Source organism: Procambarus clarkii, chromosome 25, assembly GCF_040958095.1.
Source record: "Procambarus clarkii isolate CNS0578487 chromosome 25, FALCON_Pclarkii_2.0, whole genome shotgun sequence".
NCBI classification, from domain to species: Eukaryota; Metazoa; Arthropoda; class Malacostraca; order Decapoda; family Cambaridae; genus Procambarus; species Procambarus clarkii.
In genome coordinates, this window is record NC_091174.1 from 42,446,276 (window position 1) to 42,472,103 (window position 25,828).

At 46.8% G+C, this 25,828-nt stretch overlaps 2 protein-coding genes across 3 annotated transcripts in view; both read right to left on the reverse strand.

Moving 5' to 3' along the window:
- Nucleotides 1–24,999, reverse strand: part of LOC138368669 (small integral membrane protein 12-like) — a 159,946-nt gene extending 134,947 nt beyond the window's left edge. Inside the window, exon 1 of one of the 2 annotated variants that reach the window (XM_069331399.1) lies at nt 24,907–24,999. The gene's annotated coding sequence lies outside the window, so the exon portion shown is untranslated. Of the gene's footprint in view, nt 1–24,797; nt 24,823–24,906 lie in introns of those variants that run through there. The other variant, XM_069331400.1, reaches the window with a different exon arrangement.
- LOC138368590 (tigger transposable element-derived protein 7-like) lies at nt 11,564–12,949 on the reverse strand. Its single transcript, XM_069331117.1, has one exon. It carries the CDS (start codon nt 12,947–12,949, stop codon nt 11,564–11,566), a length of 1,386 nt encoding a protein of 461 aa, XP_069187218.1.
- Nucleotides 25,000–25,828: the final 829 nt, after the last annotated feature.

The following is a 25,828-nucleotide window of genomic DNA, read 5'->3' on the forward strand; positions in this document are numbered from 1 at the left end:
ACTGTTTGAATGGAACACGTCCCTTGAAAAGTATGAGAGATTCATCAACCACCAGCTTCTGTGCTGGTACGTAAAAATCTCTGAATTTTCCAATAACATCGTTCATGTAGTGCCTCACTCGCCACAGTCTATCATCAGGTGTTCGGTCCTGAACACTTCCAAAATGTAGACACCTGAGGAGTATCTGAAACCTGTCTCGTGACATATATTTCCCGAATAAAGGTGTTGGTATTGTCTTGTCCTTGCTCCAATAGTCATTTATTGCATGTTTGTGACAGTGCTTCATCAACAGAGTGCCAAAAACACATACATTTCCGCCACTGTGGTATTTTTCCAACGCTGCAGTCGTGAAAATTCTGTGATTTCCCTCTCAATCAGGTAAGCAGCATGCAGGTTCGTTTGGTGTACAATGTATTCCATGAGTGGTTCATCATAGAATGCTGTAAAATATTCCATCTCAGCCATGTCCTCACCTTGATTAGGGAAAAGGTTTGTAATCCCTACATCTTTATCGTCAAAGTGAGGAATATTAGGAATAAAATCGTCACCATCACTCCACTCAAGTACACCAGGCGTCCTGCGAGATGCAGAGGAAAGACGGCGAGGAAGCGATGCATACCGGCGACCAGGAGCTGAATACCGTCTGCGAGAAGCACGGCGGCTACGTGCACGTGAGGTGGGTGCACGTGAGGTGGGTGCACGTGAGGTGGATGCACTTGAGGTGGATGCACGTGAGGTGGATGCACGTGAGGTGGATGCACGTGAGGTGGATGCACGTGAGGTGGATGCATGTGAGGTGGATGCACGTGAGGTGGATGCACGTGAGGTGGATGCACGTGAACACAAGGGTCTTGGTCCCTCATGTGGTGCCATGCGGTGGCGCTTTGCCGGGCGAGATGCTGCTGACGCAACAATTTCTCGCCCAGTTACACTACTGGTACCAGCCACAGGCTCAATAAAACTTTGATCTGAGTCACTAAACCCAGAAAAGGAGTCACCTCCCTCTGACTCATCACCCTCAAACAGAAAATATCCACAGGAACTGTGAGGTCGTGGTAGAATTGGGGTAGAAACTGGCCGAGGAGGCATGGGTGAGCGTAGAGGCCTCGCCATGGCATGGCGGTCATTCTCACTTTCACTGCTGCTGCTACTATCACTCGACAACTGTGTATAATCCTCATCGTTGTCTGAATCGTCAAACACACTTTCTTCACCTTCAGAGAATAATTCGTGGGCTATTTGCTCTGGGGTGAGGGACTGAGTGGTGCGTGCCCGTGAGGCGTTTGACCGTGCGCTCGCCATGGTGACTCTCGCTAAACTGAGGCCTCCCATGCCTTCGGTTCGTGAGCGGGATTTTTTTTCAAAATGGCCGCTGTTTACTAGAGCCCCTGGGCAGCGTATGGGACCCCCAGCTACACCGCGGGCCATTCAAATCGTATGCGGTACCCATAATCTTCATATGACGTGAAGCGCAGTTGACTGGTAAAACGATTTACACTTCATATGAAGTGATGCGCACTTTAAGGGTTAATGCCTCTAACCTCTCCTCGTAGCTCTTGCCCTTCAGTTCTGGGAGCCACTTAGTAGCATGTCTTTGCACCTTTTCCAGATTGTTGATGTGCTTCTTAAGATGTGGGCACCACACAACTGCTGCATATTCTAGCTTTGGCCTAACAAAGGTCGTGAACAATTTCTTTAGTATATCGCCATCCATGTATTTAAAAGCAATTCTGAAGTTAGAAAGCGTGGCATAGGCTCCTCGCACAATGTGTAAGAGAAAGTGAGAAAACAGAAAAACATAAGAAGACCAGAAGAACTACCCCAGCACAAACAGCCAGGGACAAGAGCGTAGAAGGAAGATGAGGAACAAAGAAGACAAGTAGCAAACGGGAATGAAAGGGACACGACCAACAACACAGAGTCACTAGTCATGTCTCAACAAGCCACGCCAACAACACACACATTTGTTTGACACGTCCCAACACAAGAATCTCAAAGGGATTGATAGGCTTGAGAAAGACCTGACTACGGGACCCCAGGGGCACACGCATCAGGGAACACTGAGCATCAGTCACATCAGAGGGAAAACAACAGTGAAAGAACAGGTATTGAAACTTAGAACAGGCAAGGACAGGTAAACAGAGAATGACAAAGAGGTGTGTGAAGAACTCAACAAGAGGTTCCAGAAGGTCTTCACAATAGAACAAGGTGAGGTCACTGTGCTAAGAGAAAGAGAAGTAAACCAGGTGGCCTAGGAAGGGTTCAAAATTACGAGAGAGGAGGTCAAGAGACACCTGCTGGATCTGGATGTTAGAAAGGCTGTTGGTCCAGACGGGATCTCGCCATGGGTACTGAAAGTGTGTGCAGAGGCATTTTGCTTGCCACTCTCCATAGTGTATAGTAGGTCACTGGAGACCTACCAGAAATATGGAAGACAGCGAATGTGGTCCCAATATACAAAAAGGGCGACAGGCAAGAGGCACTGAACTACAGGCCAGTGTCCTTGACTTGTATACCATGCAAGGTGATGGAGAAGATCGTGAGAAAAAACCTGGTAACACATCTGGAGAGAAGGGACTTCGTGACAAATCGCCAACATGGGTTCAGGGAGGGTAAATCTTGCCAGACAGCCATAATAGAATTCTAAGACCAGGTGACAAAGATTAAGCAAGAAAGAGAAGGCTGGGCGGACTGCATGTTCTTGGATTGTCGGAAAGCCTTTGACACAGTACCGCATAAGAGACTGGTACATAAGCTGGAGAGACAGGAAGGTGTAGCTGGTAAGGTACTCCAGTGGATAAGGGAGTACCTAAGCAATAGAAAGCAGAGAGTTACGATGAGGGGTGAAACCTCAGATTGGCGTGAAGTCACCAGTGGAGTCCCACAGGGCTCTGTACTCGGTCCTATCTTGTTTCTGATATATGTATATGATCTCCCGGAGGGTATAGATTCATTTCTCTCAAAGTTTGTGGATGATGCCAAAATTATGAGAAGGATTAATACAAGAGGAGGACTGCTTGAGGCTTCAAGAAGACCTAGACAAGCTGAAGGAATGGTCAAACAAACAGTTGTTAGAGTTTAACCCAAGCAAATGTAATGTAATGAAGATAGGTGTAGGGAGCAGGAGGCCAGATACTAGGTATCATCTGGGAGATGAAATTCTTCAAGAGTCAGAGAAAGAAAAAGACTTGGGGGTTGATATCACGCCAGACCTGTCTCCTGCAGCCGGTATAGTGTCAAGAGAGCATAGTGGCCACCCCCTACCCAACATGATAAATCATGCAGATGTCGCCACCTCCCTCACCAAAATGGCTTCTCCCCCACACTCCTTTTGCTGTTATTATACTATATATACACATTATATGTAAGTATCTACATTTGTGTTCACCAGTCTCCGTGGTGTAGTGGTTAACCTTTACACTGCTCAGGGGTCCTTGGGACATTTACACCCCTGTGCGCAAGAAAAAAAAAATTCAAAAAAAATTTTTCGTCTTCTAAACATGTTAATTTGTGTCCCCTGAGCACGGAAAAAATAAAAAAAAAATTGTAGGTGACATATTTTGGGGGCAATTGACCGAGGAAGTCTGGCAAAAAGTGGGCGTTGACAGAGCGGTCGTCAGACCCGGTCAGCGTCTCCCGCGTTGACAGATGGGAGTTGCCACAAAGATATTATTACCTAATTGTTTCAATGTCTCCGATTGATTTTTTCTTAGTTTTTTTGCAGTAATATTATTCAATAGTGTGTATTGTAATATATTTATATAATAAAAGTGGTTAATAATCACTATACTCAAAAGTATGATGTGCATATTAGTGATTCAATTATTATGTTTATATAACAATAAACAAGTAGTTTTGCTGCTATTACACTCTATACACAGGTTATATATAAGTATTGGCATGTTTTGGTCACCATAACGAACCACTAAGTTGGTATTGAGAGTCGAAAAGCAACAAGGAGTTACCGCCACACACCAGCCAGCCACTCGCTGCCACTCCCTCAACACACGCACTAAACTTTCTCCCCCAACAATACCATTTGTGGTGTTATTACACTATATACAGACGTTATATATAAGTATGTATATATTTTGTTCACCACAACTGTACAGCTAAGCTGATATAGTTAGTTCAGGCACTAAGAGTCGTCGCTATACACAGATGGCGGCTGGCGGCTCCCTCACTCTTTCAAGGTCACACGCACTAAACTTTCTCCCCCAACAATACCTTTTGCAGTGTTATTACCCTATATACACATATTATATATAAATATCTACATGTTTTATGCACCGTAACTGTACACCTAAGCTTGTAGTGCGCCCCAAGAGCATAGTGGCCACCCTCTAAACAGCTAGACAAATCGTGCAGATGACGTCACCTCCGTCACCCATATGGCTCCTCCCAGCATAATCCTTTTGCTGTTATTACACTAATACACACATTATATGTAAGTATCTACATTTGTGTTCACCATACAGAACCACTAACCTGGTATGGTGAATGCAAACAATAACAGCTAGCCACACAGTCAGTAAACGATGCTGTCTCCCTCCATCTCTCAGCATCACTCCTCCCACAGCGCTAATTATTACAACAATCCTGCTATTATCACAACCCTGGTTATTTATATCACAGTCATTGGTCATCTGTAATATTGTCATCGCTAAATAATAACAATTATATATTTATTTTGACATTTTTCGGCGATGCTGTGGTCACAAGCTGAACATCAATGCTGTTCGCTAATGCTGCGTGCGCCGGCCTTGGTTGCTCCAACAGTACTGTGCCTCTCACACCTGAGAATATTGCCCACGATTTTTTTTTTAAATGGCATCTGTTTACAAGAGCCCTGAGGAAGCTACTGTGAACCTCGTGTAGCCGCGGGCCATTTGAATCAGGCCTGGCACCCTATGGCGTATATATACGCCATGTGCACCATGGGACATGTTACTCAGGGCGTATATATACGCCATGCGCAGTTTAAGGGTTAAGACACTCTCCTGGCGTTCCGCGAGCGCTTTGTCGTGGGTTCGTATCCTGGCCGGGGAGGATTTACTGGGCGCAAATCCTTAACTGTAGCCTCTGTTTATCTTTTGGAGCCGGTCGGCCGAGCGGACAGCACGCTGGACTTGTGATCCTGTGGTCCCGGGTTCGATCCCAGGTGCCGGCGAGAAACAATGGGCAGAGTTTCTTTCACCCTATGCCCCTGTTACCTAGCAGTAAAATAGGTACCTGGGTGTTAGTCAGCTGTCACGGGCTGCTTCCTGGGGGTGGAGGCCTGGTCGAGGACCGGGCCGCGGGGACACTAAAAAGCCCCGAAATCATCTCAAGATAACCATAACGAACCACTAAGTTAGCATGCTGAGTGGCAGGAAGTGGCAGCCCGCCACTGGCTGTCACTCATTCCCTCCGTCACCTCACCTTATTTGTCACCATTCTCCTCCCACCATACTGTTTTCGCTTTTATTCACTATATACAGACGTTATATATAAGTATCTGCATGTTTTGTTCACCATAGCGAACAACTAAGCTGCTATAGTGAGTCCAGACAGTAAAAGGTGGTCACAGATTCAGCAGACAATGCTACCGCCCTCCCCACCAAGATTACTCCTCCCACTACAGCCCTAATTATCACAACAATCCTGCTATTATCAGAATCCTGATCATTTTGATCACAGTCAGGGGTCTTCTGTAATACTATCATCGTTAAATAATAGCATGAACATATATATTATGGCATTTTTAGGCGATGCTGTGGGTCACAAGCTGAACAGCAGTGCTGTGAGCTCATGCTGCATGCGCCAGCCTTGATGGCTCATTCACTACTGAGGCCCTCACTCTCGGGAATGTGGCCCACGATTTTTTTTTTAAATGGCGTCTGTTTACAAGAGCCCTGAGTGACATTCGAATGAATGTTTTAGCTGCTAAAGAAAACAGATTTGAGAAGGCGAGGTGAACCCCGTGTATCTGCGAGCCGTTTAAATCTTGCGTAGTACTCCATCGTGTCACAGGACGCGATGCTCAATTTATTGCAAGTTACTCAACCCTGCATATGACATGTTGCACAGTTTAAGGGTAAAACAATATTCTTTCGGTGTTTGTCTATTCCAACATGGGTGACCCTTTTGGAAAAGCGATACTTGGGTTGACCCATCCTATAGTTGGGTCTGATTCTAACAGGGGTTCGAGCAATACTATGCACAGCACTAATTATCACAACAATCCTGATATTATCACAAACCTGGTCACTAAATCCTGTAAATGGATAACTGACCACAAGTTTATTTTGTAAAGTAACATAAAGAAGACGTTTGAAGATTCCTAGATGGACGAAATAATGTTGTGGTGCTGTGGCTAGCACTGTGAACATTGTGAACAGCATTGATTCACTGGTATTTGAACATTATAACCGGTCATTATCACACTCAGGCTCTTCTGTAATACTATCATGGCTAAATAATACCGGTTACATATATATTTTGACATTATTAGGCGATGCTGTTGTCGTAAGCTGAACAGCAGTGCTGTGAGCTAATGCTGTGTGCAACAGCCTTGATTGCTCACTCAGTACTGAGGCTCTCACACCCGGGAATGTTGCCCATGATTTTTTTTTAAATGGGGTTGTTTACAAGAGCCCTAAGGAAGATGATGTGAACCCCATGTAGCTGCGTGAGTTTTGAATCATACGCTAAAAATATAAGATCCCGGAGGCGCATTGTGCCCCACCTGTCAACTGCCTGAAGGAGCGTTGAGCAGTTCAGTGGTTAAAGTAGGCCTATACTGTATCTCAAAATAATAGCCTAAGGAATGATCAAGTTCCTCATATTTAATTTGAATTTGCTTACATCTGGTCTGTATTTCATAAAATATATTCTTTATTCCCAGCTGTAGTCTGAATTGCCTACAAATGGTGCAGTGGTTGTTTTGTTGGGTGTCATAGTGGGCATGGTCATTTCACAAATGATTTGATGAAGCTCGTTTTCTGTTTATTAAAACCGAATATTGTTATGCTAGGAAGAATTAGCTGTACAGTATCCATTCAATTTAACGGCCTCTTTTATACCGATCTGCTGGTATTAACGACCGGTTTGGGAGACCGGTATCTGGAGCCTGCTATACCGGTCTGGCGGTCGATATTACCGACCGTCGGTATTGGGTTTGTTGTGGCATCAGCGTCCCCTCACATGGCGACCAGGCCACCGACCTGGATCGTCCAGAGTCATATATTACATCTTAATTTTCTTTTAAAATGATTCAGTTTAATGAAGAAAATTGTAAATTATTATTAATAAAATATTTTGAAACAGTTTTTAAGCAAAAATCTTTGTTTTCTTATTAAATACCTTTTATAGTATAGGCACTAGGTATTTTTTTTCCCACGGACCTAGAATGTACTCCACCGGGCCATGTGTTCCCATTGTTTACTGTGAACTCGTGCAGCTCGCTTCAATTGTGAAGGATATTACTGTACTGTTAATTGTGATCTTCTTTTTAATTTACAAAATGCTAAAAGTTACCCAAAGGAAGCGCCTGACGGTTGCACAGAAGCTGGAGTTAATTAAGAAACTCGATAAAGGATATTCTCATGCACGCGCAGCAGCAGAGTTTAACATCGGGAAAAGTACAGTAAGTGACATCAAGTAAGTAAGTAATTATCAAAAGAAGGCACCAAACCGGAAAGGCTATGTAGCACCATCAAATACGCAATATAATCAGAGGGCGCTAAATATCACCAAGGATGCCAATACGAGAACAAAAACGCATAAGGCGAACGATATCAAAAGTATCCGAGTCACCAAGAATTCTATCGAGGGACAGGTGACCGCGAGGGGCGGTCGGAAAGCAAGACACACGCTCGTCCTGGAAGTCAGGACATTCAAGAAGGACATGCACGACCGTAAGAGGGACAATGCAACTAGGACAATAAGGAGCAGGGTGGCGCTCCATCAAGTGACCATGGGTTAAGCGAGTATGGCCAATACGCAACCTCGCCAGAGCTGTTTCCCACCACCGGTTACGGTGGAAGGAGGACGGCCACGAGGAAACACAACATTTAAGAATACGTAGCTTGTTACCAGTAACAGACAACCAAGAAGCCTGCCAACGGGGAAGGACTGAGGAATGGATAACCGGGTAAAAGTCGGAATACGGAATGCCTTTACGAGAGATGGGACAAGAGCGGACAGCTTCCTTGGCGGCAGCATCCGCACGCTCATTTAAAGACACACCAATATGGCTGGGAACCCAACAAAACTCAACTGACTTAAATTTACTGTGAACGAGAAACAGCCAATGCTGGATCTCGACAACTACTGGATGAACCGGATTAAAGGACCCGAGAGCCATGAGGGCACTACGAGAGTCAACAACAACTACAAAGGAAGACTAACAACGAGAAAGCAGGAGACGAAGAGCATAGAGAATAGCATAAAGTTCCGCTGTAAAGATGCTAGTCTCCGGAGGCAAGCGACACATATAAGTGCGATCAGGAAAAACAACAGAGTAGCCAACACCGTCCGCTGACTTAGACCCATCGGTGAAGACAGAAACGGAGCGGGAGTGAGAAGAAAAGTGCTCGAGGAAAAGGCATTTTAGAACCGCAGGAGGGGTAAAAGCTTTAGTGATACGGGTCAAGGATGTACAAAACCGCGGAAGAGGGACCCTCCACGGGGGCAAAGAAGGAACAACACGAGGAGAAACATCAGAAATACGAACGGAAAGAGAATCCTGTAGGAGAGATAACCGGACAGAAAGAGGGAGGTGGTGAAGAGGAACAGGAACCGCAGGAGGAGTAAAAGTTAAAGCACGACAGAGGCGAGAGGAAGGATGTTGCAAGGACCTCGCAAGATAGCGAAGACAGTAGCGATCACGGCGGTCCTGGAGAGACAGGAAGCCAGTGTCAACATACAAGCTAAGGATGGGAGTCGAACGAAAGGCACCAGAACTGAGGCGCAACCCAGTATGGTGCAAAGCATCAAGACGGCGAAGAGTAGAAGGAGAAGCAGACGAGTAAGCAGGGCAACCATAATCGAGCTGAGACAGGACGAGAGAGGAATGTAAAGCAAGGAGAGTGCGCCTATCTGCCCCCCGAGAAGTATGGGACAAGACCCAAAGGAGGGTAAGGGCCTTAGAGCACTCAACACGGAGGTAAGAGATATGGGGAGACCAAGACAAACGAGTGTCAAGGAATAACCCCAAAAGCTTCGCGGAATCTTTGTATTCAAGGGGATGACCATAAAGGGACAAAGAGGGACGAAGAACAACCCGTTTCCGCGTAAAAGTCATGGCACAAGTCTTAGAAGTAGAGAACTTGAAGCCATGATCTGTAGCCCAAGACGACACGGCATCAATTGCAAGTTGAAGCCGGCGTTGAAGGAGAGGCGAATCATCACCCTGACAACAAAGGGTAAGATCATCGACATAGAGAGCGGAGAAGACACCAGAAGGAAGAGAGGAAAGAAGACCATTGAGGGCAACCAGAAAAAGAGTAGTGCTCAGAACACTACCCTGGGGCACACCTTCGTATTGCTGAAAAGAGGGAGAGAGAGCGGTACCAAGGCGCACCCGAAAGGAACGACGAGAGAGGAAGCTGCGGAGAAAGAGAGGGAGATGACCACGAAGGCCAAAAGAATGAAGTTGAGATAGGATATGATAACGCCAAGTGGTGTCGTAAGCCTTTTCCAGGTCAAAAAGGACGGCAACAACGGAGGTCTTCGCAGCAAAAGCAGTACGAATATAGACCTCCAAGTTCACCAGGACATCTGTCGTGCTGCGGCACTTGCGGAAACCAAATTGAGAAGGGGAGAGGTGGTGATGGTGTTCCAGGAACCACATCAGACGAACGTTAACCATACGTTCAAAGAGTTTGCAGACACAACTTGTGAGAGCAATAGGGCGAAAGTCCTTAGGGGAAGTACCCAGAGACCCCGGTTTGCGAACAGGGAGGACAACGGCATCGAGCCAGTCCTCAGGGACTGACGACGACTCCCAGATCTGATTATACAGACTCAGTAAATACTGAGACGCGCTCGGAGGGAGATGGCGAAGCATCTCATAATGAATACCATCGGAGCCCGCCGCCGTAGAACCGCAGAGGGCCAGGGCAGAACGAAGTTCAGAGAGAGAGAAGGGATCATTATAGGGAAGCTGAAGATGAGTGCAGAAATCTAAAGGACGAGACTCAAGGACAGGTTTACGAAGAAGGAAAGATTGGGGAAGATGAAGACCAGAGCTAACAGAAGAAAAGTGGGAACCCAGTTCGGAAGCGACCTGCAACGGGTCCGCCACAAGAGTATCATGGAGGTGAAGGACCGGTGAAACATCGGGAACGAACTTAACCGCTATCTTGCGGATACGCTTCCAGATCTGGGCCAGAGGGGTTTCGGACAGTATCCACTCAATTTAAAGGCCTATATGGGGCTGTACCTTAGTCGTTATTTCTGGAGCTCCGTTATTTCCGAAGTTAAGTCGGGTCGGGTAATTTTTCAAGTAACATTCAGGTAGGATATATTTTATACTGTATAACTAAAATTAAATAAAGTTCATTGTGTAATTGCATTCCAATTTAGTGCACGGCCGACGATTAAGCCAGTTGCTGGCTGCTGCATGGATGATGTGTGAACACGCTCTGATCAAGTCCAGATGGGTGGGAAAAAATTGATTCATTCCTTTGTATTGAAAAATATTTCATGTATCAATCAGTGAGTTAATATTGTCTTAATAAAATTTTAGAGATGTGTTTTGATTTACCCTGAACAGTGCAGGTAATGTATTTTTAATGTGACGACACAGGCTGTGGCGGCCATGCCATAACAATGGCGATCGAGCCTTGTAACTGAGAGCTAGCCAAGACGAAATATTTTGAGCTCACCTTTTCTCTGCTGACGATAGAATATACATTTGCAGAGACTAATATGTAGCTTTTGTTGAAAAAAAAACAATTAATATCTTGTAATACTATAATAAAATTGGTAAATTGACTTACTTTTAATGAAGCTGAAGATTACGAAGCTGTGATGATTACGTCATCCTCTGCAGCGCTTGTTTTATATTGTTTATATTGTATACAGGGTACATACTGTATGTACAGTACACTTATTTTCAGGCCACTCACTTCACACAACAGCTAGCCTTACTACTAATTCACATGAGTTCTAATTCTACTTCACTATTGACAATTATTTCTACTGTATATTTACACTGTACAGTATCTTTTTGTCTAGGCTTAATTAATCATTAACACTTACAATACTGTACTCTATCAACACTTTTTACACTAATTTATATGCCTTTCAATCATATTTTATATCGTTAGTGGATGACTTGTCACGACTTGTTGGTGGGAATTCAGCATCGGCGGGTGCAACATGGCTTGTAGAGCATTCGTTGCTGGCGGATGTTCCACGACTTGTCGATGGGAATTCAGCATCGGCGGGTGCAGCATAGCTTGTAGAGCATTCATTGCTGGCGGATGTTCCACGACTTGTCGATGGTAATTCAGCATCGACGGGTGCAGCATCGCTTGTCGACGAAGATTTTTCACGAACCGTTGAAATCATGAATTTATCTATTTTTGTCTGAATCTGATTTTCTCTGGCTAACGTTTTGAGACATTGCTTTAAGGCTGTAAGGTGTACATAAAAAATTTCCAATAACCTCATGTTTACTTTTTATTGAATATTCAATGAGTTCCTCAACTTGTTCCAATCTTTTCTGATATCCGACACCTCTAGGCAGAGCCTCACCAACATCGTCCGAGTCATCATCAGAGTCATCAGAGTCATCAGAGTCATTTCCGAGAACACTTTGCGCAATCTGTTCTTCAGTTAACAATTCATAACCAGGATCGTAATCATTTTCTAACCATTCATTGATATCATTCACTTGTACACCCTGACCAGCTTGGAGCAACATTGTTCGGATCGTTTCTTCAAACCCTTCAAAATCATTGGCTTCATTTTCAAAACCTTCGAATTCACTATCAGATACTGCTGCTTCACATCTAGGCCTCTCTGTTAACAGTTTCTTCCATGAATTTGTTAGTGTGGTTTCTTTCACTTTATTCCAAAGCCTAGCCCAGTGGAATATTGCTTCCCTGATTGTGTACTTTTTTAGATTTTCTAGTGTTCTTTGAGCCCTTGTATCCTTTCCTGTCAATTCATCTTCCTCGCTAGGTAAAACAACTAAAACATCTTCAAGCATTGCTGTTTGGTACATACGTTTAGCAGCAAGGATAACACCTTGGTCCATGGGCTGGATCAAGGATGTTGTGTTTGGTGGAAGTGCCATGCATTTTATTCTGCCATCCCTTGAAATTAACTTGCTAATGGGATGAGCAGGGGCATTATCTAGCAGCAACAATGCCTTAACCTCACTGGCCTTTATTCCACATTTGTTGATCTGGAATTCTCTGACTTCTTTGCAAAAGTGGTTTTCAAACCAGTCCGTAAATATTATTTGATTAAACCATGATTTCTTAGAATTGTAATATATTACAGGTAATGCCTGCATTATATTTTTTAAGGCTCGAGGATTTTTAGACTTGCCTACCACGGCACATTTTGTCCTGCGAGAGGCATCAGCATTAGCACAGAGCAAGACTGAGAGCCGTTCCTTGCTTATCTTTCGTCCAGGAATATTTTCCTGCATCCTACTGGTTAAGGATGTACTTGGTACAGCTCGCCACATAAACCCAGTCTCGTCAGCATTATATACTTGATATTTGCTTAAATTATTACTGACAATGTACTCGTTTAATTTAGCCTTGAATGAATCAACATTAGTGGGATCAGCACTTGACGCCTCGCCAGAAATTTTTTTGGTGTTTGAAATGTTATGCCGAGCCTTAAATCTTCCAACCCACCCATCACTTGCATTGAAATCTTTTATACCTAATTGAATGGCAAGTTTACTTGCTGCAACTTTAAGATCTTCAAATCTTATTGCCATGCCAATTGTGCGGTGCTGAATAAACCACTTATACACTGCAGCATCCAGTTGTGGATACTGACCAGACTTTACTGTTTTTCTCGAACATGCAGCACCAGAAGTAGCACACTCTGTTGTGCTCACATATTTTAATAGAGTATCCTTCTGTTTCTTGATGTCACTTACTGTACTTTTCCCGATGTTAAACTCTGCTGCTGCTCGTGCATGAGAATATCCTTTATCAAGTTTCTTAATTAACTCCAGCTTCTGTGCAACCGTCAGGCGCTTCCTTTGGGTAACTTTTGGCATTTTGTAAATTAAAAAGATCACAATTACAGTACAGTAATATCCTTCACAATTGAAGCTAGCCGCGCGAGTTCACGGTAAACAATGGGAACACATGGCCCGGCGGAGTACATACTAGGTCCGTGGGAAAAAAAATACCTAGTGCCTATACATACTATAAAATGTATTTAATAAGAAAACAAAGACTTTTGCTTAATAAAAACTGTTTCAAAATATTTTATTAATAATAATTTACAATTTTCTTCATTAAAGTGAATCATTTTAAAAGAAAATTAAGATGTAATATATGACTCTGGACGATCCAGGTCGGTGGCGGCCTGGTCGCCATGTGAGGGGACGCTGATGCCACAACAAACCCAATACCGACTGTCGGTAATATCGACCGCAGACCGGTATAGCAGGCTCCAGATACTGGGCTCCCAAACCGGTCGTTAATACCGGCAGATCGGTATAAAAGAGGCCGTTAAATTGAGTGGATACTGTAATTGTTGAGACATAAGATACCCAACATTCACGTTTAGCCGTACGGATGGCCCTACGGGCCACCGCACTCGCTTTCCGAAAGAAAAGAAAAGAATCGGTCGTCTGCCTACGGCGGTGCCTCTTCCAGGCTGCACGCTTACAGCGGACAGCCCGAGCACAGTCCGCATTCCACCAGGGAACGCACTTCCATGGACCCCGGGAGGAAGAGCGAGGGATAGAGCGGAGGGCAGCGTTGAAGACAGTGTCATGAAAAAGGAGGAGAGCGCGAGAGAGGGGCAGAAGGGAGAGGTCAGAGAGAGTAGCACTGAGGGAAAATAGGGTCCAGTCCGCCTTAGCAAACTGCCACCTAGGGAAAGAGAGGGAAGGGCGAAAAGAGAAAAAGGAAACAAGGATGGGGAAATGATCACTTCCATGGAGGTCATCAAGAACCTGCCACGTGAAATCTAAGTAAAGAGAAGAAGAGCAGAGAGAAAGATCAAGACAAGAAAGGGTGCGAGTCCGAGAGTCCAAATGAGTGGGCTCACCAGAATTCAGAAGAGACAGGGAAGAAGAGAGGAGAAACGGCTCAAGAAGGCGACCCCGGGTATTCGTCAGAACGTCACCCCAAAGAGAATGACGACAATTAAAGTCACCCAGCAGGAGCACAGGCTCCGGCAAGGAGTCTAGGTGGTGTTTCAAATCAGGAAGAGAAAGCGGGACACTCGGAGGGAGATATATGGAACAAACAGTGTACCATTTCCCCACAAAGACACGAGCAGCAGAACAATGGAGAGGTGAAGGAAAAAGTAAAGGAACAAAGGGAACATCAGCACGAATCAAAAGAGCAGAAGAATTAGAAGCCCCAGCAACAGCTGGGGGGGGGGGAGAGAAAGGAATAGCCACGAAAACGACCAGGACGAGCACCAAGCATCGGCTCCTGGAGACAGACACAAAGGGGCGAAAACCGCGAAATCAGAAGTTGGAGTTCGAGGAAATTAGCGTAATAACCTCGAACGTTCCATTGAAGAATGGACAACGACGAGAAGAGAAAGGACAAAAACAGAGAACAAGGAAGAAACAAAGGCGAAAGAGCAACAGAGCACGTTAAAGAATATCAGGGTCGGGATCAGGGTCAGCAAAGTCAGGGTTAGGGGGCATGGGTAAATTGAGCAAAGATGGAGGGAAGGAAACGGGAGAACAGATCAGAGGTGGGCGGGCGGGGTCCGGAGGAGGAGGAGGAGGAGGAGGAAGAGGAGGAGGAGGAAGAGGAGGAGACAACGGAGAGGAGCAGGCAAGGACAGCAGCAGGAAGAGGAGGGGTAGAAAGAGGGGAGCGTACCTCAGCAAGGGCAGCAACTGAGAGGGAAGCGGGGGCTAAAGAAACCTCCATAGCAGGAACAGGGGGCGCAACCACCGAAATGGGAGGGGAAGGAGCGAGAGAGGCAGAAGTAGGGGCCGAGGAAGAAAGCGAAACCTTCTTACCCGCCGGGGAGGAGGAAGGAGAGGAGCCAGGTTTACGCTTCTGACGTAAAGAGACAGGTGTTCCAGCAACCACGTACTGGGCAACGGATTCTAGCGTCTCAACAGGAGAAGCTGAACGAGAGCACACATGACGGCCGTTTGGAGAGCGATGGACATCAGCCCGCACCGACAGGCGGCGGGGAGAGTCAAGATAAAGAGGGGAAGGATGGGAAGGAGGAACGGAGGGAGACGAGGAAGAAGACACAGGAGACACGACAGACCGGGTAGAAGGAAGGGGAACCCCAGGAGGAGGATCCTTCAGGAGAGAACCCAAAGGAACAGAGGAGGGGGCAGTGGGCGCATCAGGGTCCAAGGCCCGGAAACGGTTGTGAGTCTGAGGAAGGCGGGAAGGACGAGGAGAGGAAGAGCGCAACACACGAGCATAAGAGATATTAGCATAAGGCGGGAGCCGGCGAACCTGGCGTCTCGCCTCAGGAAAAGATAAACGCTCCCGGTGCTTCAAGTTGAGGACGGCTGCCTCAAGCTTGTAATGGACACACGCACGGGAGAAGGCAGGATGGGCCTCACCGCAGTTGAGGCAACGAGCCTGGGGAGAAGTGCACTCCGACTTAGAGTGACCTTCGCTACCACACAAAGGACAGAGAGAGACAGTCCCGGAACAGCGGAGGGCACCATGCCCAAACCTCCAGCACTTGTTGCAGAGCCGAGGAGAAGGAATGTACTCCTGGACAGAGCACCTGGCACCAGCAAGAATGACAGAGGGTGGAAGGGTCCTACCATCAAAGGTAATCTTCACAACCCGGAGGGGTTGACGGCGACTACCACGAGGGGGACGAGTAAACGTGTCCACCTGGAGAATAGAATGGCTCTGGGCAGCAAGGATACGTCGAATATCGTCGTGGCAGTCGCGCAGGTCCCGAACACCGGTCGCAACATCGGGCGGGAGCAAAATAGTGCCAACACTGGCATTCAACTGAGCATTCTTCGAGACCCGAACAGGGGTCTCGCCAAGGCAGGATAAGGCAGCCAAGCGGGAAGCAGCATCCTGAGAAGGAGCAGCAACGACACGTGTACCGAGACGAGTGGGGTTGAAAATAATGGAGGCATCCACGGGATCAACGAGATGTCGATGGAGGGAGAAATCGTCAGGAGGCGCAGAATCAAGAGGGAGGAGATCAAAATATTTGGCCCACGAAGCGGGACCAAACAAGGCTTGATAGGTAGCAGAACTGGAAGGAATCGAGCGAGGGCGGCCGTGACGAGGACGGCGGTGAGAACCCCCAGAGAGAGAGGGGTTAAAAGGCGCAGTACAGGCATACCTCAGAATACGAGTTTAATCCGTTCCTGGAGACGCCTCGTATTCCGAAAACTCGCATTCCGAAGTTAATTTCCCCATAAGAAATAAAGGGAAATGAATTAATCCGTTCCTGACTACCCCAAAAACCCCACATCAAACTAAATTTTTATACCTAATTTACCTAATTCATCTAAATAAACCTACAAAACTATGTTCCAGTTATTACTTACCTTGCTGTCGAGTGCTGTAGGCGTATGGAAGATGGTGAGGAGGGGGGAGGAGGAGAGGAGTTACTGTTTGGAAGGGGAGTCCCCTTCCATAATCACATCAGGCAGTGAGGACCTTTCTGGTGTGCTCTCCCTGGGACGTTTTACCTGAGTGCCACTAGGTCCTGGTTGAGGCTCACTGCTCGATTTCCTCACCACAAATCTGTCCATGGAAGCTTGCTTTTCCCTTCTTCGCAAGCTCTCTCTGTAGTAAGGCATCACATTGTCATTGAAAAGATTAAGACAACGCCCTACTACAGCTTTCTCTGGGTGAGTCTGTTCAATAGTTGTTTGAATCTCTTCCCACATCTGACACACCTTCTTAATTACTGCAGAAGGGACATTCGCTGGTTCTGTTGCCACCTCCTCCTCCACTGCAGAATCATTCGCTGCTGCGTTGGCTTGCTGTTCCTGTTGAAGGGCTAGGAGTTCTTCGGTGGTCAGTTCTTCGTTGTGTTCTTCCACCAACTCCTCCACATCATCACCATCCAATTCCAAGCCCATTTGCTGGCCTAGACTAACAATTTCCTCAACAATAGGTGCATCATTTATAGGCTCAAACCCCTCAAAGTCTAGTTCTCTCACACCTTCAGGCCACAATTTTCTCCAGCCAGAGATCAGGGTTCTTTGAGTCACTTCTTGCCAGGCTTTGTCAACGAGTTTTAAAGCACTACAAATGTTAAAATGCTCTCTCCAGAACTCTTTGAGGGTGAGGTTTGTGGCTTCAGTCACTTCAAAACATTTCCGGAAAAGTGCCCTTTCATAAAGTTTCTTAAAATTCGCTATGATTTTCTGGTCCATAGGCTGAATTAGAGGAGTGGTGTTAGGAGGAAGGAATTTAACTGTGAGGAATTTATTGTATCTAGGCAACAAATCATCTTCCAAGCCTGGAGGATGAGCAGGAGCATTGTCAAGGAGAAGCACGGCTTTGAGTGGCAATTGTTTCTCCTGCAGATATTTTTCTATGGCAGGGCACAGCACTTCATTCACCCACTCCGAAAAAATAAGCCTAGTCACCCATGCTTTTTTATTAGACTTCCACATCACACACAAATGGGTTTTCTGCACATTATACTGTTTGAAAACCCTTGGATTTTCAGAATGATACACTAGCAAGGGTTTAATTTTCAAATCGCCACTCGCATTTCCACACAGCACAAGCGTAAACCTATCTTTCATAGGCTTGTGTCCAGGCAAGGATTTTTCCTCCTTGGTAATGTATGTCCTCTTAGGCATTCTTTTCCAAAACAGTCCTGTTTCGTCACAATTAAACACTTGTTGCGGTAGGTATCCCTCAGCCTCTGCAAACTCTTTAAATTTGTCAATAAATCGTCCAGCGGCTGGTTTGTCTGAGCTGGCTGCCTCCCCATGCCTTGTAACACTATGGATACCACTTCTCTTTCTAAATTTTTCAAACCAGCCCCTGCTTGCCTTAAACTCTTTCTTATCTGCATCACTCGTTGCAGGGGTATTCTTTAGAAGGTCTTCGTGCAACACCCTGGCTTTCTCATAAATAATGGCCTCCGAAACACTATCACCTCTCAACTCCTTGTCGTGTATCCAAATTAATAACTTTTCCACTTCTTCAAGTATTTGTGGTCTTTGTGCCGTTAATGTTCTTACTCCTTTTGCCACTTTAGCACCCATAATCTCATTTTTCTTCTTAAGTATAGTGCATATTGTTGATGTGGCTTTGTTGTACTGCCTACAAAGTTCAACAACACGTGTACCGTTCTCATGCTTCCGAATGATCTCTTGTTTCTCCTCTATTGTCATCCTCACATGAGCTTTCTGGCCTTTATCCTTACCACTGGCTTTCTTGGGACCCATGGTGAGATATATAATAACAAATTGTATAGACAAATCACCAAAAATCCAACAAAACACTGAAAATCCGCGAGACGAATTGATGTGGGGGTAGTCACTGAGCGCGAGACAATGGTAAACTGAGGGGCGGCGGAGCAGAGGGGCGACGATCGCCGAACCACCACGCGCTAGGTCGGCCTGTACGCGTATCAACAAACTCGCGTCCCGAGGTAACCCTCGCCTTCCGAGACAAATTTTTGGAGTAAATACTGCTCGTCTTCCGAAAAACTCGCATACAGGGACACTCGCATTCCGAGGTACCACTGTAGTTACAATTAGAGAAGGAGCCGCGCCAGGGGACGAGGTAGTCACCACTGGGGGGCTTGGGGCTCGACCCAACCACAGAGGAGGGAGGGGAGCCAGGGGAAGGAGTCAGAGAGGCCAAAGGAGGAGCAAGGTCGGGGCCCAATGCAGCGGAGGCTACAGAGCCCGGTCTTCCAATACGGACCGACTCGGGGGCTTGGTCGCCCACCCCACGAGCCTGAGAAGGTAAACCAGAAGCAGCCAAAACAGGGGTTATCATCATTACAGAAAGAAGAATTCATTCACGAATATGCCCCCACACCCACCATGGAGCCACAATTAGAGGCAGTACACCCAACAAGAAGCTATCGCCGATCTTGCCGGGGCCTCCTAGGGGTGCGTCGTGAGTATACGCCCCACAAACGCCACCTTAAGAAACCGACAGTCCGTCGAGATCGGGTTCAGTGACGAAAGGGGGATTGACAATAAAAGGTTCCCCTCGCTCTCGACGTCGGGTACTACAGTTCTACGGGTGCAAGAGTATGCCTCCTCAAGCACCCGGGCGTCAAAATAGAAGAAGTCCAAGAGAAGAACCAGAACGAGCAAAAGGTCGGCAGGAAACGACAAGCAGATAGGAGAAGAGGGGGGAGAAAAACGAAACAGAAGGAAAAGGAAAAGATGCCCAGCAGAATTGGAGAGGACGGCAGCAGGAGCACAAGGCTAGAAAAGGACAGAGGACTGTCCCAAGGAGCATCACACTCCGACAGCCGCCCACTAAGCCCCCACACGGCGACAACGAACTGAGCGGGGAGGGGGAAGTGACATCAAGAAACAGAAGGATACTCTATTAAAATATGTGAGCACAACAGAGTGTGCTACTTCTGGTGCTGCATGTTCGAGAAAAACAGTAAAGTCTGGTCAGTATCCACAACTGGATGCTGCAGTGTATAAGTGTTTTATTCAGTACCGCACAATTGGCATGGCAATAAGATTTGAAGAGCTTAAAGTTGCAGCAAGTAAACTTGCCATTCAATTAGGTATAAAAGATTTCAATGCAAGTGATGGGTGGGTTGGAAGATTTAAGGCTCGGCATAACATTTCACAACACCAAAAAAATTTCTGGTGAGGCATCAAGTGCTGATCCCACTAATGTTGATTCATTCAAGGCTAAATTAAACGAGTACATTGTCAGTTTTAATTTAAGAAAATATCAAGTATATAATGCTGACGAGACTGGGTTTATGTGGCAAGCTGTACCAAGTAAGTAAGTAATTATCAAAAGAAGGCACCAAACCGGGAAGGCTATGTAGCACCATCAAATACACAAAGTAATCAGAGGGCGCTAAATATCACCAAGGATGCCAATACGAGAACAAAAACGCATAAGACGAACGATATCAAAAGTATCCGAGTCACCACGAATTCTATCGAGGGACAGGTGACCGCGAGGGGCGGTCGGAAAGCAAGACACACACTCGTCCTGGAAGTCAGGACATTCAAGAAGGACATGCACGACCGTAAGAGGGACAATGCAACTATGACAATAAGGAGCAGGGCGGCGCTCCATCAAGTGACCATGGGTTAAGCGAGTATGGCCAATACGCAACCTCGCCAGAGCTGTTTCCCACCGCCGGTTACGGTGGAAGGAGGACTGCCACGAGGAAACACAACATTTAAGAGTATGTAGCTTGTTACCAGTAACAGACAACCAAGAAGCCTGCCAACGGGTAAGGACTGAGGAATGGATAACCGGGTAAAAGTCGGAATACGGAATGCCTTTACGAGAGATGGGACAAGAGCGGACAGCATCCTTGGCGGCAGCATCCGCACGTTCATTTAAAGACACACCAATATGGCTGGGAACCCAACAATACTCAACCGACTTAAATTTACTGTGAACGAGAAACAGCCAATACTGGATCTCGACAACTACTGGATGAACCGGATTAAAGGACCCGAGAGCCATGAGGGCACTACGAGAGTCAACAACAACTACAAAGGAAGACTGACAACGAGAAAGCAGGAGACGAAGAGCATAGAGAATAGCATAAAGTTCCGGAGCTGTACCAAGTACATCCTTAACCAGTAGGATGCAGGAAAATATTCCTGGACGAAAGATAAGCAAGGAACGACTCTCAGTCTTGCTCTGTGCTAATGCTGATGCCTCTCACAGGACAAAATGTGCCGTGGTAGGCAAGTCTAAAAATCCTAGAGCCTTAAAAAATATAATGCAGGCATTACCCGTAATATATTACAGTTCTAAGAAATCATGGTTTAATCAAACAATATTTACGGACTGGTTTGAAAATCACTTTTGCAAAGAAGTCAGAGAATTCCAGATCAACAAATGTGGAATAAAGGCCAGAGAGGTTAACTCATTGTTGCTGCTAGATAATGCCCCTGCTCATCCCATTAGCAAGTTAATTTCAAGGGATGGCAGAATAAAATGCATGGCACTTCCACCAAACACAACATCCTTGATCCAGCCCATGGACCAAGGTGTTGAAAATGATTACGATCCTGGTTATGAATTGTTAACTGAAGAACAGATTGCGCAAAGTGTTCTCGGAAATGACTCTGATGATGACGCGGACGATGTTGGTGAGGTTCTGCCTAGAGGTGTCGGATATCAGAAAAGATTGGAACAAGTTATTGAGGAACTCATTGAATATTCAAGAAAAAGTAAACATGAGGTTGTTGGAAATTTTTATGTACACCTTACAGCCTTAAAGCAATGTCTCAGAACATTAGCCAGAGAAAATCAGATTCAGACAACAATAGATAAATTCATGATTTCAACGGTTCGTGAAAAATCTTCATCAACAAGCCATGCATCACCCACCGATGCTGAATTCCCATCAACAAGTCGTGGAGCATCTGCCGGCAACGAATGCTCTGCAAGCCATGTTGCACCCGCCGATGCTGAATTCCCATCGACAAGTCGTGGAGCAGCCCCCGAGAACGAATGCTCTGCAAGCAATGCTGCACCCGCCGATGCTGAATTCCCATCGACAAGTCGTGGAACATCCGCCAGCAATGAATGCTCTACAAGCCATGTTGCACCCGCCGATGCTGAATTCCCACCAACAAGTCGTGACAAGTCATCCACTAACGATATAAAATATGATTGAAAGGCATATAAATTAGTGTAAAAAGTGTTGATAGAGTACAGTATTGTAAGTGTTAATGATTAATTAAGCCTAGACAAAAAGATACTGTACAGTGTAAATATACAGTAGAAATAATTGTCAATAGTGAAGTAGTATTAGAACTCATGTGAATTAGTAGTAAGGCTAGCTGTTGTGTGAAGTGAATGCCTGAAAATAAGTGTACATACAGTATGTACCCTGTATACAATATAAACAATATAAAACAAGCGCTGCAGAGGATGACGTAATCATCACAGCTTCGTAATCTTCAACTTCATTAAAAGTAAGACAATTTACCAATTTTATTATAGTATTACAAGATATTAATTGTTTTTTTCAACAAAAACTACATATTAGTCTCTGCAAATGTATATTCTATCGTCAGCAGAGAAAAGGCGAGCTCAAAATATTTCGTCTTGGGTAGCTCTTAGAGACAAGGCTTGATCGCCATTGTTATGGCATGGCCGCCACAGCCTGTGTCGTAACATTAAAAATACATTACCTGCACTGTTCAGGGTAAATCAAAACACATCTCTAAAATTTTATTAAGACAATATTAACTCACTGATTGATACATTTAATATTTTGCAATACAAAGGAATGAATCAATTTTTTTCCACCCATCTGGACTTGATCAGACCGTGTTCACACATCATCTATGCAGCAGCCAACAACTGGCTTAATCGTCAGCGTGGCACTAAATTGGAATGCAATTACACAATGAACTTTATTTAATTTTAGTTATACAGTATAAAATATATCCTACCTGAATGTTACTTGAAAAATTACCCGACCCGACTTAACTTCGGAAATAACGGAGCTCCGGAAATAACGACCAGGGTACAGCCCCATATAGGCCGTTAAATTGAGTGGATACTGTATTGGGATTTTAGGCTGTATTGTGCTCGGTTTCGTTAGTTAGGTTGGGTTGAACTAGGTTAGGTTACATAGGCCCCAAAATCCATTGGCAAATCTTCTTGTGTACGATGGGACTTTTATCCCTTACAGTAGACCTGTGGGTGGGGTGTCACAGTAGATCTGTGGGTGGGGTGTCACAGTAGATCTGTGGGTGGGGTGTCACAGTAGATCTGTGGGTGGGTGTCACAGCAGACCTGTGGGTGGGTATCATAGTAGACCTGTGGGTGGGTTTCACAGCAGACCTGTGGGTGTCACAGTAGACCTGTGGGCAGGTGTCACAGTAGACCTGTGGGTGGGTGTCACAGTAGACCTGTGGGTGGGTGTCACAGTAGACCTGTGGGTGGGTGTCACAGTAGACCTGTGGGTGGGTGTCACAGCAGACCTGTGGGTGGGTGTCACAGCAGACCTGTGGGTGGGTGTCACAGCAGACCTGTGGGTGGGTGTCACAGTAGACCTGTGGGTGGGTGTCACAGCAGACCTGTGGGTGTGGGTGGGTGTCATAGCAGACCTGTGGTTGTGAGTGGGTGTCACAGCAGACCTGTGGGTGGGTGTCACAGTAGACCTGTGGGTAGGTGTCACAGCAGACCTGTGGGTGGGTGTCACAGTAGACCTGTGGGTGGGTGTCACAGCAGACCTGTGGGTGTGGGTGGGTGTCACAGCAGACCTGTGGGAAGGTGTCACAGTAGACCTGTGGGTGGGTGTCACAGCAGACCTGTGGGTAGGTGTCACAGTAGACCTGTGGGTGGGTGTCACAGCAGACCTGTGGGTGTGGGTGGGTGTCACAGCAGACCTGTGGGAAGGTGTCACAGCAGACCAGTGGGTGGGTGTCACAGCAGACCTGTGGGTAGGTGTCACAGCAGACCTGTGGGTGGGTGTCACAGTAGACCTGTGGGTGGGTGTCACAGTAGACCTGTGGGTGGGTGTCACAGTAGACCTGTGGGTGGGTGTCACAGCAGACCTGTGGGTGGGTGTCACAGCAGACCTGTGGGTGGGTGTCACAGCAGACCTGTGGGTGGGTGTCACAGTAGACCTGTGGGTGGGTGTCACAGTAGACCTGTGGGTGGGTGTCACAGCAGACCTGTGGGTGGGTGTCACAGCAGACCTGTGGGTGGGTGTCACAGCAGACCTGTGGGTGGGTGTCACAGCAGACCTGTGGGTGGGTGTCAGAGTAGACCTGTGGGTGGGTGTCACAGCAGACCTGTGGGTGTGGGTGGGTGTCACAGCAGACCTGTGGGTGTGGGTGGGTGTCACAGCAGACCTGTGGGAAGGTGTCACAGTAGACCTGTGGGTGGGTGTCACAGCAGACCTGTGGGTAGGTGTCACAGTAGACCTGTGGGTGGGTGTCACAGCAGACCTGTGGGTGTGGGTGGGTGTCACAGCAGACCTGTGGGAAGGTGTCACAGCAGACCTGTGGGTGGGTGTCACAGCAGACCTGTGGGTAGGTGTCACAGTAGACCTCTGGGTGGGTGTCACAGCAGACTTGTGGGTAGGTGTCACAGTAGACCTGTGGGTGGGTGTCACAGCAGACCTGTGGGTGTGGGTGGGTGTCACAGCAGACCTGTGGGAAGGTGTCACAGTAGACCTGTGGGTGGGTGTCACAGCAGACCTGTGGGTGGGTGTCACAGTAGACCTGTGGGTGGGTGTCACAGTAGACCTGTGGGTGGGTGTCACAGCAGACCTGTGGGTAGGTGTCACAGTAGACCTGTGGGTGGGTGTCACAGCAGACCTGTGGGTGTGGGTGGGTGTCACAGCAGACCTGTGGGAAGGTGTCACAGTTGACCTGTGGGTGGGTGTCACAGCAGACCTGTGGGTGTGGGTGGGTGTCACAGCAGACCTGTGGGTTACATCACACCGGGTGAGTGTAGCCAACATTGGCCTTACCTGAGCTCCGGCACAACGACCAGAGGTCTCACCCTCACCAATGATGATTATGGAGGCACTCACGCTATTAACCTTAGGCATCGGATATATACACAGACAAGACACTCACACAGCAGGTGGCGAGGTGGTGGTGTTGTTGTTGTCGGTTCAAGGGTTGAGAGGGAACGACGACCTACCGGGGAGGTGTACACAAGGATTCGAGACACTTGGTATACATATTTTTACCATTTCGGACACCAAATTAGTAGTTTCGTATATATAATTGTTCAATACTAAAAATTATAATAGAATGCTATTAACAGTTAAAATCTTCTGCTTAACAGGCATATAGTTATTAAATGAAGTTTAGTGGTATGATGGACATAATCCGGGGTTGGTAAGAACGACGCCGCAGGGGTAAACACTACAAATCCTCCTTCCTACCTTACCAACTCCTTCCTCTTCGACCTCCTACTTCTCCTTCCTCTTTGACCTCCTATTTCTCCTTCCTCCTCGCCCTTCTCCTCCTTCCTTTTCGCCCTCCTCCTTCCTCCTCGACCTCCTTCTACGTACTCCTTCCTCCACCTCTTTCATCCACGCCCTCCTCCTCCTTCCTTTTCGTCCTCCTCCTTCCCCCTCGACCTCCTACTCCTCCTTCCTCCTCGCCCTCCTTCTCCTACCTCCACGACGTCCTCCTCCTCCATCCTCCCTGCCCTCCTTCCGCCTCGCCCTTCTCCTTCCTCCTCCTACCTCCTCCTTCCTTCTATCTCCTCCTTCCTCCTCGACCTCATTCTCCTTCCTCCTCGACCTCATCCTCTTCGACCTTCTCCTTCCTCCTCCTCGCCCTCCTCCTCCTCCTTCCTCCTCGACCTCATTCTTCTTCCTCCTCGAACTCATCCTCTTCGACCTCCTCCTTCCTCCTCCTCGCCCTCCTTCTCCTACCTCCTCCTTGCCCTCCTCCCGGCCCTCCTCCTTCCGCCTCGCCCTCTTCCTTCCGCCTCGCCCTCCTTCCTATAAACATTGACAAACCACCTCTAGAGACAAGGGAGTTA